The sequence below is a fragment of the Rhyacophila brunnea genome, unplaced genomic scaffold (genome assembly GCF_057557595.1).
Source record: "Rhyacophila brunnea isolate RB1 unplaced genomic scaffold, BYU_Rbru_1.0 scaffold_19, whole genome shotgun sequence".
Classification (NCBI taxonomy): domain Eukaryota; kingdom Metazoa; phylum Arthropoda; class Insecta; order Trichoptera; family Rhyacophilidae; genus Rhyacophila; species Rhyacophila brunnea.
In genome coordinates, this window is record NW_028232848.1 from 18,565,781 (window position 1) to 18,586,824 (window position 21,044).

The window sequence follows — 21,044 nt, forward strand, 5'->3', positions numbered from 1 at the left end:
TGCATAGTTGTTTTTAACAATTTTTCGACCTGGTATTTTTTGGAGGATTTTATGATTTTCTCAAATAAATCATTTTCATTTTTACAATATGAATATTATTAAAGAAAATATTTTCTATGTTTGTGTATTCCAAATGAATACTAACCTTGAAGACACGCATTTTTTAAGTATAATTATATCATAGTTTTTTTTTGTTTTCAATTTTCTCAGTTACTACTTCAAAATGTATAAAAATCTCGTGTTCGTTTATCAAAAATCCCTATTTCCTAAATAATACAAAATTCACATCTCTACTTTTCTTAGAACGAGACAGCGAATTTCATAAGCAGGAAAATTTGTAGATATAGAATGAGACATGTATACGTTTCCCGGTTCCTGTATTGCGGATTTGGTATGAGCGACTTGACTGTAGAATGTAAGGGAGTATTAAAGTACCGACTACAGGAATATACGTGAACTTGCACACATATACATTTTTGCGAGAGTCGACGCAATAGGCTCTCTAGTTCAAAAAGCACTACTATCGTTTTTTTAGTGTACGTCCGAACAACCTGTGTACATTTCAAATTTAAATAATCAAATACGTAAGTCGATACTTTAAATAAGCGTTCATTATTCGAACAGGTAAACCGACAGCGATAATTCTGGGCTGCATAACCTCAAATATGTGTGCCGTTGTTCACGTACATGACTCCGTGAAGTGTGTTTATATTTTGTAGGTTATCTTTCAAAAAATTTATGGCAATAATTCTGTGAACGTAAGACACTTATTTATTTGAACTAGTTAAAACTGATGTTTAATAAAAATCTAGTTGTTGACTTTAAGTCTGTTATTGCCAATTAGCGCATAAAATATTTTACTGATTCAGCAGTTCAGGTTCACCAAATAATAAACAAATAAATTGTTTCGGTTTTTAACTATTGCTGCATTTTTTATACAAATTATTTACTTTTCCGAAGTGCAACGTCGATTTAAATCTCTGAAGAACAATAATAATCACATAATTTTAAATTTAAAAAAAATGTGACAGTTGTTCTCACTCTTTTATAGTCAACTGTCAAGAACAGTAAAATAATTTATATTAAAACATACAAATTATTTTAATTTAATCCGTTAATAAAGGTAATTTATTAATTTGAATAATATTAACAGTAAAATTTGTATATATATAAGTATCACCAATATAAACAATAATGTAATAAACTAATGTGCCGTTAATATTGTAACTGAAACGCTATAAAAATATGTTTTTAAAAAGTCAATGATCCTGTTCGAATTTTCAAAAATTACGATGGGTAAGTGTACAGATAATACAGTGCTTTCCCGCGCATTGCATGTCATCCTAACCTCACTCGTGTTGTGCACTCAACTGTGTTCATGTAACCCTGATGCAAAAAGACTGTATGACGATCTATTGAGTAATTATAACAGACTTATAAGACCCGTTACGAATAACAATAACACAGTTTTGGTGAAACTTGGCCTACGCCTGTCACAGCTCATTGACTTGGTAAGTAAATAAATATATTTTTTTTATAATACCAAACATTCCAATGATATCTATCAATTCTTGGTTAAAAAACATTGCATTAATAAGACAAAAAAACAAATTATTCAGTTTATAATAATATATCTCAAAATGGATTAAAACCGTCCTAAATTATTTTTTTTTAAATGATGTGTATTATTTACCTACTATATAATATATATTTTTGTTTTGAAATTAGTACAATAACTACCATTAATAATTATGTGATTTTATTTAGTTTTATAATAATATCAACTCAATTTCACATTATTATAAAGAACCACTTGACAAGAATTTTATTTGGGAATCGAAATATTTTAAAATGAAATACTAACCTATTAGTTATGTATGCAAAAGAATTATTATAAACATGATACAGTTACAAATATAAGAGTGATTTTTCTTTGGATATAGTATTATTGATTAGTAGTACATATTCAATAATATTCCATTAAATCTCATGTTTACATTGTATTATTAATTTAAATAAATTTATTTTGATGATTCAAGTATATAAGATTTTTTAAACACAATAATATTAATAAATAAAATTAACGGTTATTAAAATATATCTCTTCTATTTTTAAGTTTTAAACAAATAAATCAATGTGTATGATTTCTCTGTATAGAAGAAATATCTCATACCTACCTACGTGATTTTATCATACAATTGTAAAATTACCATACCTACCATAGTAACTACATAAGTAAGTACTTATTATAATATATTCTTATTAATATAAAAAAATGCTAACCTTATCCGAATACATCGTAGCACCATATTATATTGTAAAATTTTATAAAATATATATATATAGGTTATATAATTACAAGATAAAAAGAACTTTTTATATACAACGTTTTAAAAATTTCTGTTGAATCATATAAACTTGACTTGACTTGACTAGATTAAACGATCAAAAAAAATTGTACTTGATAGAAATACTGAATAAATATAGAATACTAAAATATCATTTTGACATTTCATATTGATTTCCATAGTAACGCACGTATATATTAATAATTTAGTTGCTAGAAACCCAGACCCCCTAGCAACCAATAATAGTGTTTTACTTTTTACGGATTTCTTCCGAAATAACTTTTCATACAAAACATAATTAACTGTTGTAAAACGTTGTAATAAATAAACTTATATACGGGAAATAGAGAATAAATACAAACAATATTCGGCACCCACAGCTTGAGAGACCAACTATGCCACCGTCGGTCACCACTGAAATCAAACTGAAAAAAAATGATAGAGTTAAAAATATTAACAAAACAACATTGCTAATTTTTGTTTGCCTACAATATAATGCAGTGTTTGTGTAAGCGACATACTTTAAAACTATTTACAATTTCGCGACACACCAAAATTTTTGAATTAAATGTTTTGCTTGAAATACGTAAAAAAACGTGACACACTGGTTGGAAAATACTCACATTATGAACAAATTAATATATTGAATAGACAGTAAATTGTGTGTACCTAACCTAGTTACCTATCCAATACTAACAAAATACTAGATTAATTGGTGTATCTACGATATACATATTAATAAGTGTATGTGCCAATTAATATTGTATACATTATTTTCAAATACCAGTGAATCGAATACAGTACTTCCCAACTTTTTTCCGGAATAGCTATTCGATTTTAACTGAATGCAGTGTAGTATGGAATTGTGATGTACCTACCGATCTAACATTTTTTGATATTTAATCAAATCAAATCAAATTTATTTATTTTACATATAATAAACATAACTAATTACAAAATTCAAAGCGTTCACAACATGACATAAAATAAGTGTTAACAATTTAAAAATAAAAATACAGAAAGATGTGACTTAATAATACAATAAGTATAAGACCCTATCTTAAAAACTTATAAAACAACGTCCACCTAAATTCACCTCACGTAAGTGGAATATATCAATATCCGAATTGATTACATTAAACATGGTTATTGCTATCCCAATTGGCATCACTAATGGAACCTTGGGAGAATAAACAACGGATGCCCTCGATTCCTAAGGTAATTAGCAGACACACAAGCCAACACCACGAAGAATGGCAGAGTTCACATTTACGCCGCGTATAAGTCTGAAAAAATAAGCACATCTTTCGTCTATCATATTATTAAAAAATAACTATAATTATGTCATTTTATGTAATAAAGGTTTTTGGTGAAAGTTCAAAATCTAGAAGTACTATTCGAGGCTTAATTTTTTAAGACTATAAAGTTCTATGAATGTTGCATATTGATATTACACTTTACTTATACTTTACTTTACTTATACTTACACCATAATAATTAATAATTATGTTATGCTGAATTCCATCAGTTTTTTTTTTATAAGCAAAGATTTTTTTGTTGATGCTTGAAAGCGCTACGTACTCGTAAACAATTATCAATAAATTTTCAACCTCATCATTTGCCTCGCATTAACACTAAAGATGGATAATTAATATGAAAAACATATTTTTAATATTGATCTCATCAAAAAATGCAACGACGTTTTAAATAATCACTTAAATTTTTCTGTGCCCAACAATACTTTGCTGCACATTTTCTAATTTCTAGCAGCACATAGGTTGAAAATCTCTGTTCTAATAAACTTAGAAATTTAGAAAATGTTTATAACGCGTTTAAATTGAATGTTCGCTTAGAATACCAAAACATTGTCATTAAAGACATTAACGGCAACTCCGTATAACGAAAATTACTGCAAAGTACCAGTCATGTAAAAACTCATTAAGAAACTAATTAAAACACTGATTAAGAGGACCTTTGTTTACATCTATCCTGAAATAATTGCAAACGAAACTTTGATACAATTTAGCGTTTTTTCTCCCGCGCTATAGCTTTATACAAATTTATTGTATTAGTTATAACTACAGTGACGGACTTAGAGATCTGGAGACTCGACAAACTTCTTGTTTTGAGATCTCCCACGATAAAAAAATTAAATAAAAATGATACATGCAAACTATTGAATTTATATATTATGACTTGTCTTAATACGCTCAATAAAATAAATTATAAACCTATAGTTATTTCGTCACTTTCCGTTGGAATCACCATTTTTAGTTGTTCGTTATGTTAATTTGGTATGACGTCCAACTAAGTTTTGTTTTTTTTTATATGAATACAATATAATTCAGTGGTTTCCAAACTTTATGTTACTACGCCTTCCTTTTAAAAAAATCTAATCTTCGCGCCTCCCCCCCCTTTATATCATTAAATAATACAGACACTTTTTTAAATAGTCAACAATGTACTAAAACAAAAATGGAAAATAAATATTATAAAAGTAAACAAGGTTTTACTACTTATATTATATTCATTTTTAAATCAATTTGTTTTTAATGCGATGAATATGCTTATTTAGCACAATCAATTTCAATAGTAGTGAATTCAAATTCATTCACATATTCAAAATATTTAATCGCCCCTAAGAGATTAGGAGTCCAATCTCTTTGAATCGCCCTGACTTTTTTTTACTAAAAATAATATGAAAAATGCATTAGCAAACTAACCAGTAAAACTCAGTAAAAAGATTTTTGTTTGCTTCAATATATCTGGCACAGAAATCATTTAAAAGTGGAAGCATGGCGAACTTATATTTTTGTAATATTGATTTCCAAAGCTCCAATTTTTATGAATGCCTTCACTTCGTCTTTTTAAATCAGTAAATGCATTAGTAGTTCTTGCATTGATTTATTCACTCATTTTTTTAAAAATTTCAACCAAATAGACAAGTTTAACAACAAAATTATCGTTATTTCCTAAAAATTTCAACATTATGATTTGATCCTTCTATTTCATTTTTTCACGAGATAGCCAGCGCGCTTCACAATAGTATAGAAGTGAGATATTATAAAATTAGTCTCCATAATTTTATAGGACTGTTTTTTTATGTAGTTTATAACTATCAGCCGTTTTATAAACTATACATTTGCAAACTGCAAACCTGTGGCTACATTAATTTTTGTGTTAAACTTTTCGCGCCTCCCTTTGCAACACTCCGCGCCTCCCCAGAGAGGCGCTCCTCCCAGTTTGGAAATCGCTGATATAATTGATGAATAAGTTCAGAATTATGTTATGTGTTCTTTATTGTTTCATATTTTATTTAATATTACATGATAGTATGCACTTGTACACTGCTTTATATTTTGAAGGTTTATTTGATTTTTAGATAACATTAAGTTAGATATATAGGTATTAGTATTTAATAGTTTTACGTCATTCTCTGACAAGGACAGTACTTATGTGAGGAACGATTATTCAATTGAAAGATTATTTGTGATTTGGTTGATTGAAAGGTTTGATATTGACTAATGATTATATCTAATACCATGTAATACAATAATTTTGAGTGACTTTTTGACAGATGTTACGATAAACCCATTGTTTACGAAAAATTATCAATGTTTGTATCTCTTTTCTATAGAATTATTATTATTATGAAATATGACAATAATGACACGTCTTTATAATATTAATGGTTTATTTTTTGTATTTACGGATCTGTTTGAGTTGTTGCGTTATGAGCCCTTTAATGTTAGTTACCGACTATGCTTAAGGTAATATTTCATACCTACCCAATGTGTAAGAAATACGTAGGTATCTATATTAGATTTTGGTATAATTGAAGAATTATATTATTACCAATGATTTGCTTTATCCCATACCCACTCGACATGTATATATGTATATGCAGCCGCAATTTGTGCACGGTTGCCTTCCATGACGTTATAAACGTGTCAGAATGAAAATATTTTGGTGCCACACTCCGTTTTCCGGCTTGTCCCGAAACGAAGCTGCACGGGACTGATATAACAACCATGCACCTTGGTGCTTAAAGAAAGTGTTTAGAAAAGAAAAATAGAATCTTGGACTTGTCTGCCGTCATTTATCTTTAGTAACATAAGGTGTACTTTGTACCCGTGTACTAAAACTCTGCCGAAACAGAGGAGTCAGGAGTTGAAAGTGATGATCAGTTTTATCTGTTACAAGACTTTCTTTTAAATTTTCTGGCGAATGGATTGCGTCATCTGCGTCAAATAAAATGCAAGTTATTGTATTTCGCTTTCACTGAGAAACAATTATTATAGTTTTGTATAGAAATATGGCAAAATAGAAATATATAAAATAATATTGTTCTGTCATTTTACATTAGACACGATCCTCAATGCTATACTTCAGCTGGGGCATGGTCTAAAAAGATCGTGACTAGGCGATGCGCAGATTATGCAAATGACGCGTGCTGAACGAAATATAATTTGTCATAAAAATTCAACATGCGTCCTTTTAATGGTATGTTTATTATTATATTCGTAATAATAATAATAGTATATTCATTGACATGTTTTCTTTTTCAAGTAGATGCGCAACATTTTTTAGTCATCTTTACACGATTTAAGAATATATTCCTCCGACGCCATCACAAAACAAATTGACGTGCTCACACCTGGACTGTCAGTCTCCGATTGGCGACGACTGCGAAATTTCGTTTCACCTACTGTTGAAAATTATTTGCCGTTTCACTTATGCTCTTAATTAAAGTATATGCTTGCATAAGGTTGCTAATAATATAATATCATATATAAGATAATTTTTCGTATATCATTGGATGAACTTTCGCCCAGTTTATAATAATTTAATTTATTTATTGAATGAACGTCGGTTTGCGATTAACTTAACAAAAAAAAACACTTGTATAACTAGATTAAATATGTCCTCAAAAAGAACTTTCCTTTATAAATAGCATGTCGCATGTTTGTACAAGGTTCCGCCCCTTCAGCGAGAATATAATTTTGTGCAAATTTCGCTTGTAACACAATTTTTGAAGTTGTTTTTCCCGCTTTTTCCCGGCGAGTGGCGTATCTATCGCGATGCCAGCTCGTTAGTTGGGTAAACATCGGCGCAAGAAGGTTTCCAACAGCTTATTAGATAGGTATACACCGTTTCATCCAATGATTCTCGCATCGTTTCTTCTTCTTTCATGACACGACTACTAGCGCGGGATTTGACCTTCTTCACAATAATATCCTAAACTGGTTTCCACAATAAGTCATAACATAACCGAATCACGTAGATTGATTTACGATCTTATTCAAAAAAAAAAAAATATCTATTCTACGGTAATGAAGAAAATTAATAACCGCTATGATATAAAACATTTTTTATTGGCTCTACAACCCTTTTCACGAGGTTTCGTAAGAAATTTTTTGTACAAGAAGTCTTATATTTAGCTTGAGACTTTAAGGATTATTTCTTGTATTCTTTGGTACGTGGATTATCGTTATGTATATCTTCCTTCTTCACATTATCAACGTTTTGGACTCCTTACAGCTTCAGGACCATGTATATGAGATAATGAGATAAAATATTTTATTAGCGAAATGTTTGCTTGTCGTAGTCTTGCAAAGTATATCGACAGCACAGTTTGTTTGATTTATATCTAGAAACCTAACATAAAAAATATATTGGTGAAAATTATAAGAAAAAGATAAATAGCGCATACTGAAAAAGAGCTGTGAGCTTTACGGTAAGTATTTGATTACGACGTCTCTTGATTGGTGAGTTTGTGCTTCTTTTTCTTCATTCAGGATTCAGTAATCCTATAAAACCTACCTATGCGGTGCAGGGTTGACATTTAAAGAATATATCATTAATTAAATAATAAAATTATTCGGAATTATTTCATGGCACAGAGTATAGCGCGTCACACGCAGTCACCTCGTCGCGAAAACTTGGTTATAAACTTCGGAAGCCCTATGTGTGCAGGCAAGGATTTGAATATTGAAACACTCATTAAATCACGTACGTATATGGCCCCAAGAGAGTTTCGAGAAACTTAAACCTAAACTAAAAACCTATCACATTATATAGTTGCGTACATATATATACAGTTTTTCGGGGATCAGGGGTATAATATATTAGGATTTTTCAAACTCTGTATGTAGCGAATATTTTTTTTAAATACCTTCAAATTACATAATAGTATGGTTAAATCCATTATTCATTTTATTATAGTCAGATATATGTGTATTCCCAGTAGTTATAGCTCTTTTTTACGACTATTTTGTTCTCTTAAGAATGATTCCTAGAAGTTAGTTAGGCTATCAATTTCTATGACGATGACGTACGTATTGACGATGGGTGAATTGTCTTCTCACAATCTTTATTTAATGTATTCTGATACTACCATAATATTTTTCAATTAGCTTAAAAACCTTTCTACTCAATTCTGATATCTATATATTATATAAAACAGTCGGGTTAGTTACACCATTTATAACTCAAGAACGGCTGGACGATTTTTTTTATTATTTTTGATTTGTTGGATTTGCCTCCGCTCCGAATATCAGAATAATTATTAAAACATCGGATAAATCACGGAAAAAATAAATTATGAAGAAAATTCATTTTCTCATACATTTTGTTTGGAACGGCTTTTAACTGATATCGATTAATTTGAACGATAAGCCTCGCGCATTCGAAAAGTAAGAAAATCACAAAAAAGTTAAATCCGTATACGACGCCATCTCTGATACATGACAGAAACAATAAATAAAAAACAAACAAACAAAAGAAAGAATGATAGTCGAAATGTCTAACTGTCAATGGTGTAGTGTGTCCAACATTTCGTGCTTCATGTCAACAGCTCAATTTGCTTGAAAACGGTACTCATTGTGACATGATAATCGCTGAAGCAATTGTTTCTGGATCTCCAGGTCAGATTATTTGCTATCATTATTTCGACATGCTTCCCATCGAATCCACCTGTACTGTGGAACAAGTACAAGGATGACATGTCAGAAGACATTTTACATTGAATTCGTATCAGTTCAGGGAATCCCGATAACGAGGTGAATGAGGAGATACATAACCAGGCTTTGCTTTTGATCGAAGACATGTGTTACCTCATGTGCGGCAGTTTGTTAGTCAAGTTAGGAATGCCAACGCCATATCGTGGAATAAACTACTCTTTCAATCTAGAATTGAAACGTGAACGTGAATATGATTGAGATGCATTGAACCAATCAGTTCGAACGAATGTACCACTGTTGAACCTCCAACAGAAGGAAGTGTACGATACGTTAATGAAGGCAATTGATGATGGAAATTGTGGCCTATTTTTCCTCGATGCGCCCGGTGGAACTGGGAAGACATTCCTCATGTCATTGATTTTGCCCACTGTTTGTGACAGATCGGAAATTGTTGTAGCAGTTGCTTCTTCTAGGATAGCGGCCACGTTGCTAGAAGGATGCCGAATGGCTCATTCAGCGTTGAAATTGCCGTTAAACCTTCAAACGACTGAAACCGACATGCAACATTGCGAAACACTCAGCAATGGCCAAAGTTTTGGTAGCAAGTAAAATCATCACCTGGTATGAATGCATAATGGCGCACAAACGCGCATTGGAAGTACTCAATCGAGCTATGAAAGATCTGCACAATGACTCAAGATATTTTGGAGGCGCAATTATTCTACTATCTGGCGATTTCCACCAAACACTACCAGTCATTCCAAGATCGACCGCTGCCGATGAAATAAACGCTTGCTTCAGATCATCGACTCTGTGGCGCTACGTGAAGAAACTTCAGCTGACTACAAACATGCGAGTTGCATTGCTAAATAATCCATTTGCCGAAGATTTCTCTAAGCAATTGCTGACTATCGGTAACGGCCGTGTTCCTGTTGACAAATCGAACAGATTTATTTCATTTCCGCTGAATTTTTGCAATTTCGTCTCAACGAAGGACGACTTCATCAACAAAGTGTTCCCAAACATCATTGCTAACCACAAAAATCACAATTGGTTGAGTGAACGATGTGGATCACTTAAACTTCACAATTCAAAATCAAATCGTTGATCCACTGCATTCCTTCAAACTTATCGACTGTGTAACAAACGAAGACGAAGCAACCAACTATCCAACTGACTTTTTAAACTCATCGAATCTGCCTGGCTTGCTACCGCACAATTTACAACTGAATGTTGGCTCGGTAATCATCATGCTTTGAAATATTAACCAACCTAAACTATGTAATGGAAGGCGTTTGGTGGTGAAAAAACTAATGGGCAATGTGATTCACGCGACGATAATCAGAGGAATGTTCAAAGGTGAGGAAGTTCTCATTCCGAGAATTCCGATGATCCTAACCTCTATATGCCATTCGAAATTAAACGACTTCAATTTCCGATTCGTCTTGCATTCGCCATGACGATCAACAAATCACAAGGCCAATCCTTGAGTGTTTGTGGCCTGAATCTAGAAAATGAATGTTTCTCTCACGGTCTTATCGTAACATGTTCACGTGTCGTCAAACCATCCGCTTTGTTCGTTATCGTACCTGACAACAAAACAAAAAATGTCATATATCACAAAATGCTTCAATGATGGGAATCGATCCGAGTGCAACCCATCTAGCAAATAGTTTAACAGAAAGTAGTGCCACAATGCTACGCAAATCATTTTGATTCGCTTCAATAAGGCAAATGCCTTGCTGCCACGTGAATTACATTCATTTCAATGTAATTAAAATGTTTTTCATTTTGATTTGATTTTTGCACATTTATTGAACTGATTGTTTTGAGTATTCTTTTTAACTTAAGAAAAAACTGTGAATTTAATTCAGCTAAAAAGATAACAAAAGTTTTTTTGATTCTGAGGCCGTACGAAGTTTGCCGGGTCAGCTAGTACATAATATATATATATATAGTTTCATTTATTTTGTTAAGGGTGTTGTCTAAAATAGGGGAGTTTTTTTATAAAATATTTATTTAATCCCAATATTTAAATATTTTATATTTTTTTGAAATAATGTGAGGCAAGTAGCCATATTATGGCTTGTTTTAATATCCATAGTTTATTTTGAATAATTTTTCTTTTCAAGTTCACCCACAGAAAAAATATAGAGCGGTTAATTCGGGTGATCTTGGTGGCCAGTGTATATCAGTAGAACGTGAAATTAAATGACCAGAGAATAACTCTTTCAACAGTTTTAGTGTTTGGCTCGCGGTTATGTTTCATCATCATAATATTGAAATCACATATTTTTTACAAGGTTTTTCTTAGCTCGTATCCTTGTTTGTCCGATGGTTCTTTGTCCGGTACAAAACATGCAATCGATTTTTAACTAACTTCCAGATTAGTTAGACATTTGAAACTTTTAGAATATATCAGAACACGATGCCAATGCATTTTTTTAATACTTTTGGCCATCTTTAAGTAGAATTTAATTCATTTTCAGTTAATTTTGTTTTGTATGAAAAGTTATTTCGACACCATTATTGGTTGCTCTGGGGTCCTAGCAACTAAACTATTAATATATATACGTGCGTTACTATGGAAATCAATATGACATGTCAAAATGACATTTCAGTATTATTTCTATCAACTACAAATTTTTTTGATCGTTTAAGCTAGTCAAGTCAAGTCTGTATTATGATTCAACAGAAAATTTAAAAACGTTGTATATTATAAAAAGTTCTTTTTATTTTGTAATTATTATTTGTGTTCATTCCATTGACGTTCCATTTTGTCCCCCACACAGTTTTCCCGTAACATTCCCCATTGACAGTTGTCACTGTGACACTATTACAGTTATCTAAGATATATGAACCAATCACCGTTTTTGCTCAAATCCCATACAATAAAGAGACTTTATGAGAAGAAAATGTGTTTTATAAATTTTTCTTGTAGTTTTAGTGCACTAATATTATTTTTTTTTCTTATTGACATCAGAGTTCTCCTTTGAGATAAAATTGTGCTTTGTCACACGTAATGATTCTTGCTGTATTACCGCACAGATAATTTATACACCTACTTGTAGTATGTACTAAGAACATGGAGGATATTCCATGAAGATAACCTTGCAAGACATCGCCAATTTCTTTTTAGAAAGTCTATTTTTTTTTATTAAAAGTAAATTTGTATTTCACATTTTCAGCCAGTCCGACAAGGCTTGTGATATTTTATAAAATTACTTATTACTTCAAATTGTGGCGGTTAACTCAAACTTAAGTAAAATTTAAAATATCATTTACTGTGGTACGTATTAAATTTCACACAACAAAAATATCACAATAATTATCAAAAACTTTACATTATTATACGCCGCTAGCTTTTCTTTCCAAAGTAATCTGCACAACGGAAATGCGCGGGGAAACGCGCCAAATTTAAACACCGATATTATTCCAACCTTCAGTTAATAATAATAATATGGTTTTTTCAAAGACGTCCATCGGTATCTTCCATATTATATACTCCCAGGATTATTTTTTTAATAATATTTTATTCACAGTATTTGTGACATTACTTATAATATGTATGCTTATAAATTAGCTAATATTAATTAAGGGGGAGAGGCATGCTAGCAGAGGCACCTAGCGGAAAAACACGAAGCTTGCAATTTGAGATTTTTTTTTGATAATTTACAATTTCAACTGTAATAATTGATAAACATGTACCTTAAAACATTAAAAAAAATATTTTAAGTCAAAGATAAACTTACAATGCAAAAAAATCTGAATTTGTTACATATTTATGTCAAGAATAACGTCATTGTTAAGTACAATATACACGTTTTTTAAAATAAATATAAAAAATATTAAAATGATGAATTAATCAAAAATCTAAGCGGTCAAACATTGAAAACTTAATAAACTAAATTTTAATAATAAACATGACCATAAATATTATGTAATAATAACGTTATTCGTGACATAAATATGTTACAAATTCACATTTTTTACAATTGTTTAAGTTTATCTTTGACTTAAAAAAAATCTTTTTAATGTTTTCAGAGACATATTTATTAATTAATACGAGCACAGTTGAAATAGTAAATAATGAATAAAATGTCTCAAATTTCAAGCTTCGTATTATTCCGCTAGGTGCCTCTGTTGGTATAAGGATCCCTCTTAATTAAAGCTTAATATTGTTTTTTTAATAACATCAAATTTAATTGATAATACTACTGCGATTCTTACTTGTACAGACTGGCTTACTAATTATATCGTAAACAGTGGTTGAATATTATAATCACATTCATTGACTTTCGGTTGTGGACGCTAATTTTGACTAGTAGAGAGATTTATTTGAAACATGAACGATTTTTTGTTACGGTATTTTTTATTGAGTTATCTCCTATATATTATTATCCTAAGAGATTTTGGAAAACGCACCAATATTTTTATTAATATACCATTTTGTTGATTTTTAAACTATTTCAATTCATTTTTTAGAGTCCCGAATCTACTTCAATTTGAATCCGGTACAATCTGATAAAACTCGACACGATCACAGATAATATCATTTTTAAATCGCATTTTATATCCGTCACCATACATTTTCGCGTCTTGCTGTCCGTCTACCTCAAATTGATTATAATATCTCTTAATACCTTCTATATAATCGATATTTCACAAAAGAAAACTATTCAAATCTGTAAGAGGCACATTGGTGTACTATGAGTTTTAACAAGAAATAAATGCATATTTCCTCACTAATTACTACAAAATTGTAATCTAACAACACGACACTGAAAATCATTTCAGCTGTCAAACTCCGAGTCTGATTGTCATTTGTTTTCTTTCGCTTATAAGTTGACATGTCAGAATATTTTCAAATTTAGAATTTGTGAAAATCCAATAAAACATCAAACAGTAATGTGACATTTTAAATAACATAGACATTTATTGCAATATTATATGTATATTCATTGCTAATAATAATAATAATAATGGAGAATTTTAATACTACTATCAATGAATAAATTCAGATACCTTATACCTAATATAGAATATTATAATGATACTAGCTGACCCGGCAAACGTTGTTCTGCCATATAATTTATTTCTAGTGAATATTTTGGTTGTTAAATAAAAAATAACGAATGTATCGTAAGTGTGTGGGGATGGGATATATAACAGAAAGAGGAATAGAGCGCTGTAGACGATGACCGCCGATAAAAACAAAAAAACATCAACCATTCATTTTCTCAATTCAAAATGAGTAATGATGTTCATAATGAATGAATTACCTGTGACAGGATCTCGTTGTTTAATGTTTATGCAATATCCGTCTTGTACCTTCCAGAAAATTAGCGGATATTGGAGAGCGTCGTATGAACGGTGTGTGCCAGCGATAAACTCCAGATTATTGTTTCTTCTTCGAATCACGATTTCTCGCGTCGATGTGCGGTCACCAACCATGATTTCAGCAATGTCGTCAACAACAGGCCCATTGAATTGAAGCACGTGCTCTCCAGCTGGTGTTTTATCAGGATTGATGACAATAGCGTGATTGTCACTTTGCAATTCGTGCATGCGTGCTTTGAAGAATTTCAATAATTCATTGTGCTCATTTAACAGGGCGTCCAGTTCGCCGATGATGCGCCTGGCATTAGGCGAATTGAGGCTATTGTAGCCGCAACATGCATCCACATGATTGATGTCCTCACCGCCCATAAAGAAGATTTGTAAAAATTTATGTGGTTCGTTTGGCATTGGCAGCAATGAGCCTACTTTGTGGTATACTTGGCCTTTGATTTTGATCGTAAAATGGAATTGTTGACCATTTGCCGCAGTATTGTGAACTATTTCTGTTGCTCCAAACGAAGTCTTTTGGAAGCATGAATTGAATGTGCGAATGGACTTCAGGAACAGGTTTGAATCTGGAACCGTGCCGATGAGCAAGCCGTTCAATGGTTCTGGTGGTATCTCAATTTCTGGTAGTTGCACTTTTCCTGATTCGCAACACATCCTGGCTGACTCAAGTTTGAATTTGAGCGCATGACAATGGGGACATTCTTTGTCCATAGCACCGATCAGTACTTTCGGATGAGCGGAATATTCAATATCTGGCTCGTACTCGAATACGAGACGAAGGAACGAAGCGGATGTAAATGTTCGATGTACTTGTTGGCGTTGTCGGTCATTTGCTCTGCGTGTGTTAACAACGAACCGGCGCGCTTGGCTCCGTTCCAATTGTCGTTGTTGATTTCGTTCAGCTCGTGCCTCTTGTGATTGGGATGCACGCAATTGCGACATGCTTACACGCACGTTTTTGTTATCTTGTTGGATTTGTTCGTCTGTTCTTTCTGCTCTACTATTTCGCATGTTTGTTGCTTTATTCGTTCGACGGCCCAAATGGCCCCCCTTGCGTCTTGATGGCATTGTGCACTGTAATACACGCACATAAAAATAGATAAATTAAAATAAATCGTACAAAATTTTGCACGCACTGCGGTGTAATATGCCGAATGAAATGTCAAAATGACGCAACGCTTCTCTTGAATTCTTCTCGGACGTAGTGCTATCTGTCATTCAACAACATAAATAATTTCGTTCTGTTTGAAATACGAACGACGGTTAAATTTGTTCATACAAAAAAAATAAAATCGCGATTAAAAAATGGGAGGGTAAGGGTAGGAGGGTGAAAATTTGGGGTTATAGGTATTTTTTAATGCAAAATAATAAAAAAATACAAAAAGAAATTTTCAAAAAAATAAAAGAAAAAATTTTCTGGATAGAGATACCCTAATCACCTAGCGGTATGAAATATACTTGTTGACCTATTCTCATACTTAAAAAATATACATAAAAAAAATCTTAAAAATCGATCGAGCCATTTCGGAGGAGTTCGACCACAAACATCGTGACACGAGATTTTTATATATATAGAGATGTATTACATAATACCATAATATAAAATATATGGTTCTTCTAATATTTCTCAAATGTGTTCAATTCAATCGGTATATAATTCGGTAGCGCACATATCGAAGTGAAAATATAAAAATAACAATAAAATGTCGCGCGTTTTCTAAAATCTCTTACGATAATTATATATAAGAGGTAATAGTCAATTATTACTATGTTACGCCATAATTAGGTAGGTACTATAAGTAAGTAGCTACTACTTTTCCATTATTGTACGTGATAAAAATAATATCATTTTTATTTACTCGCCCAGATAATTTGTTAAATAATAAATTAAGCATGTTGGAAGTTATTCAGTAGTATTATTAAGAACCTACTAATTTTAAAATAAAATACCATTTATTACTACTAAGCAAAGCATATGGACACACCCCTTCAGAGTGGTAATTATGAGTATCTTAAAAGACTTATTAGAAGAGATAGTTTTTACATTTCTTCAATCTAATGGGATCTTCCCCCATTGAATAAATAAAACGTATTGTAACGCTATAATCTAAATGTATGAAAAATTAGACTATCCTGCTGTGTAGATGGGTGGAGGTAGGGTGGATCCACCATAGATAGTAGAGACTAAGCTTTATCAGTTATACGTATTTGTTTACATTTGAAATAAGACTACAATTTTATTATTTACAGAGGTGTTAGTTCGTTTTTAAAATTCAATTAAACCCTGGAAAACCATGACATAATACGCATCTGTCTATAAAATATTTATAATTATGCCATTAATTCATACATTATTTTTTACATACATCACTATTTAATTACCACATTTAAATAATATGCTAATAATGTGGAAACACCAGTTGCGCCGTCAGCGCTGTAAGGATTTTAATGGATAGAATAATATTTTTAACTTCTTACTATTGTTTGGTTTAGGCAAGGTTTGATGAATTATAAAAAAACTAACCAACATGTGTAATATGTATTCTTAGTTCAACGAAAACAAATAAATATGAATGTAAAGGTGCAATATATAAACACATTATATTCTATTAAAATGTCAGTAGTAGCAATTGGCGATTGCCAGCTGTTCTGCTAGGCCTAACAGCCTGAGGTGGTGTCAGACGATATTATGAAGGCCAGACTCCAGAATAGACTACGCATATGACCCCAATTTTTTATTGGCAGTGGCGCCTTACAAATCATAAAACTGACAAATCGGCGAAATGTCAAACTGTCTGAGGTGAATGAAAATCCACTATGGTTCCGTCTATGCATACTTCACATTTATATTAATATCCAACACCGCTAAGCCATCTGCAAGACCTAGCGAGACAGACTGGCGACCGCCAGCTGGCTCTGCTAATTATTATATATTTATTCTTAAAAGTATCAACATTTCGTTGTCATGGTGACCTTTTGTCAGATTACAAAGCTAATAATTACAGTATATATTTTTAAACCAGAGATACTTAATCGACTACTGTATATTACTGAAAAAACTAATATTGACGATTTTAACAAAACATGTGGTCCCTTTTAAAACCCTTTGAATGGTAAACAACGATATATCGTTGTTCATGATAATAGTGAGAAATGCTAGAAAAGATCGTTGTTAACGCCATAATTGTTCAAATGATTAATTATTTTGGGAACTTCCTACTGCGCCATTATCAAACCGATTTACATTTTTATTTGTTTTTCACACAAAACAGATTTATAAATATAATTCCAATAGGCTATACCCCAATACACTACATATTGACGCAAGGATTTGAATGTGTGAGTGTCCTACGAAATTCAACCACACAATATAGACGCGCAATATTGTGTGTCGCAACCTTCAAATACACCAATATTGAATGAGCGTCAATGAATAAGCCAAGGGCAGTTGTCAGAATGAAGGGTACGCGTATTCGTACACGTTTTTAAGTTTTCCCAAGTTCTTCGACATACGAGATCGGTTGGATGTTACTCCACACCCGTTAGGTATTTCAGTTCCCATTATTTATGAGTTTTCTGGTTTTGCACATTTAATTACTCTAATAATATTTGGATGTTGACCAATCAATAAAAAGGTAATGTGATAATTATTATAAACTTTTAAAAACGTTTCTCACTGAGAATTTTAAAAACATCATAGCGTCTATATTAAACAGTATTATCAGGGCTCTGCTATATTTGCTATAAGATTTATTAATAATACTTTGGTATTAAAGAAATACTGTAGTTTTATTATATAAAAATAAAATACCTCTACAATATGAAGAGGGTTAATAATAATTTATTCTGTTCCTTATTTATTATTATTGTCCACAGTCTAAAACTTCATTTGTGACATTATTGTCATATTGAATTATATCCGTTGATATAATAGCTTTGAATTTATTTTGCCATAGTGTTGTCATCAGTAGGTACGTAAGAGTTTCAAAAGTAATATTCGCGGCTTTAAAACGTTTCTTTTCGTAATAACAATAATAAAATAATGGAAATTTTCACGAAATTTTCCGAGGACAGATAAAGACAAATAACTTAAATGTCACATCAATTTAATAAATTCTGGAAAAGTTTCATTAACAAGATATTTTTTTGGAACGAGGACGTGAAAATGTTTTGCCTCAAATTCGCTGAAATGTTTTTCGTGAAATTTTCGGGCTGTCATTTCTCGTACATCTGAGTGGAAAGACAAAGCCGAAGAATTCTTTTATTCGAGTAATTGATGGTTTTAATAATTCCTAAGTTTTTTTCAGTCTTAACATACTTATAAAATCTTCAATTTAAATATATATATTTTACTTATTGTACCTACTATCCACCTTAACCATATTTAAACAAAATAAATATACAGTTATAATTACTTAAGAAACTTATACACATTTTTCTATTATAAAGTCAAGTCTAAAGATACCCAAGATTGTACATAAAAATATCAACCGAAAACTACTTGACATGAGAAAACAAACAGTTGTTTGGAAAGTAATGAACCATGGTTAATTTAAGTGAGATAATAACAAGAATGTTGAAGTTCTTTGAAAGTAAAGTACTCAGGAAGATTTTTGGATCCACACTAGAAAGGAGACCATGTATACAGCGAACAGAATATGTATCACGTATAAAATGCAAATGGTTCGCAAACAATGAATTGATGGAATGAGAGAAGACATGTTGGAGATACTTGGCAAGCAAGAGTAGCATGAGACTGGATAAAAACGAAAAGAATTGACCAGATCAAGGTTTAATTAACAAGAATGTCCTAACAAAAGCCTCAATGCAACATTATCGAATCGCTGTCAAGGTGTGATTTTACTTATGCGATGATCACAACCGAATTGAATATATTATACCTAAAACTGTTAAATTATCAGCAGAAATTTAAAAGCAAAACGAATGAATTCCGTATGATCCTTGAAATTAACAAATGGCAGTGATTTTGCTAAGCTTGTACAATTAATAATTGTAAATTGCATCGCAATCGTTTTTTGATTTTACTATGCATTTCATCTGTAATACTGCAATGCGATGATCTCTTAAAATTTCTTTAATGAAAAAAACCCGTGCCATATCATGTAAAATCTGCTTTATTTATTTTCAATCTGCAAAAGTCCTCCAAAAAGTGTTTAATTTCAGCAGCATGCTCGAAAGATGTTTTTGTAGATATTTTATTGGACGCCTTTAATCATCATCAAATAATATTTATTATGATTTTTTTCCAATGATGTTATTAATTCGATGCATTTACACTCCCGTTACATTAATGTCACCTTAGGTTACCTAGGTCATTAAATTATAAATATTTCAGTTAATAAGCACTTTGACGTCATCATACTTTAGCTATTCCTATAATGATCAATATTACATATAATTGAAATGTTAATATAACAAAATTGATATAATTATATCCATCAGATCTCATTTACCTGTAATAAATATAAATGCACACTGCAAATTTAATAGAGTACCTATCATATTAAACTGACCATGTCTGATTCTAATAGGATCATATGGGCCTCCGCAGAGTAGAGGTTTGTATTGACAGTTACGAGAAATGGATGTCAGCCACTTGCTCAACCTATTAGGTCCATACCCTGACTCACACACAAATTGAAAAACATTATGTGTACTTGCCAGACCCAGGATTCAAACCTGAGACCCACGGCGTGATAGTCCAACGCTTAAGCCGCGCGGCCACCGTGGGTGTCAATATTATTCCTATCCTATTATACCTATTTCCTATTATACCTATCATATTATTCCATTACAAACAAAAGAGGTAGACGTAAATCTAAAAGTACTCATATGCGACAAATAGAGACATATCTACTTAATTGTGAGAAAGAGATATGAAAAGAAGCTATACTCTTGTCTATGTCTATGTCTTCTTGTAGGCTGTAATAATGCATAGAAATACTTGTACAATTATAATTAAATTTTGATATTATTATAGATAAAACAAATAGTAAATAATGCTGAAGAAATTATTTGACTCTTCTCTGTTGCAAAAATAGGCATTTCCATTTTACATACTGTAAGTTTATCAATCTCATATGGTAATCGAAGGTGACATCACCGAAATGGACGGAATTTATTAGCATAGTAGAGGGAAGGTTAAAAATCCAAACTGCTTATTTTATGTACCATCTGTTGGAAATGTGGATAGCAAGGCATTCAAAAATGCAATGTTTTAAATTCTGAATATAGCCGAGATCGTCTAAAAATTTCTTAACAATGGACCTTACCAGCTATACGTTATCAAATTGCATTATAATGTTTTCTAAAATTATCGCTGCCCTATTCGACCTCTCTTTTTCGTTAGGCTTTCTTTTTATA

The 21,044-nt window shown here is 31.5% G+C and overlaps 1 protein-coding gene across 2 annotated transcripts in view; it reads left to right on the forward strand.

Annotated features, from left to right (window-relative positions):
- Positions 1-540: 540 nt before the first annotated feature.
- nAChRalpha2 (nicotinic acetylcholine receptor alpha2) overlaps positions 541-21,044 on the forward strand; it is a 249,917-nt gene continuing 229,413 nt past the window's right edge. The window contains exons 1-2 of one of the 2 annotated variants that reach the window (XM_085946224.1): positions 541-584; positions 1,154-1,511. In XM_085946224.1, coding sequence (XP_085802350.1) covers positions 1,263-1,511 — 249 coding nt within the window. In that variant the 5' untranslated portion in view covers positions 541-584; positions 1,154-1,262. Of the gene's footprint in view, positions 585-1,060; positions 1,512-21,044 lie in introns of those variants that run through there. The other variant, XM_085946225.1, reaches the window with a different exon arrangement.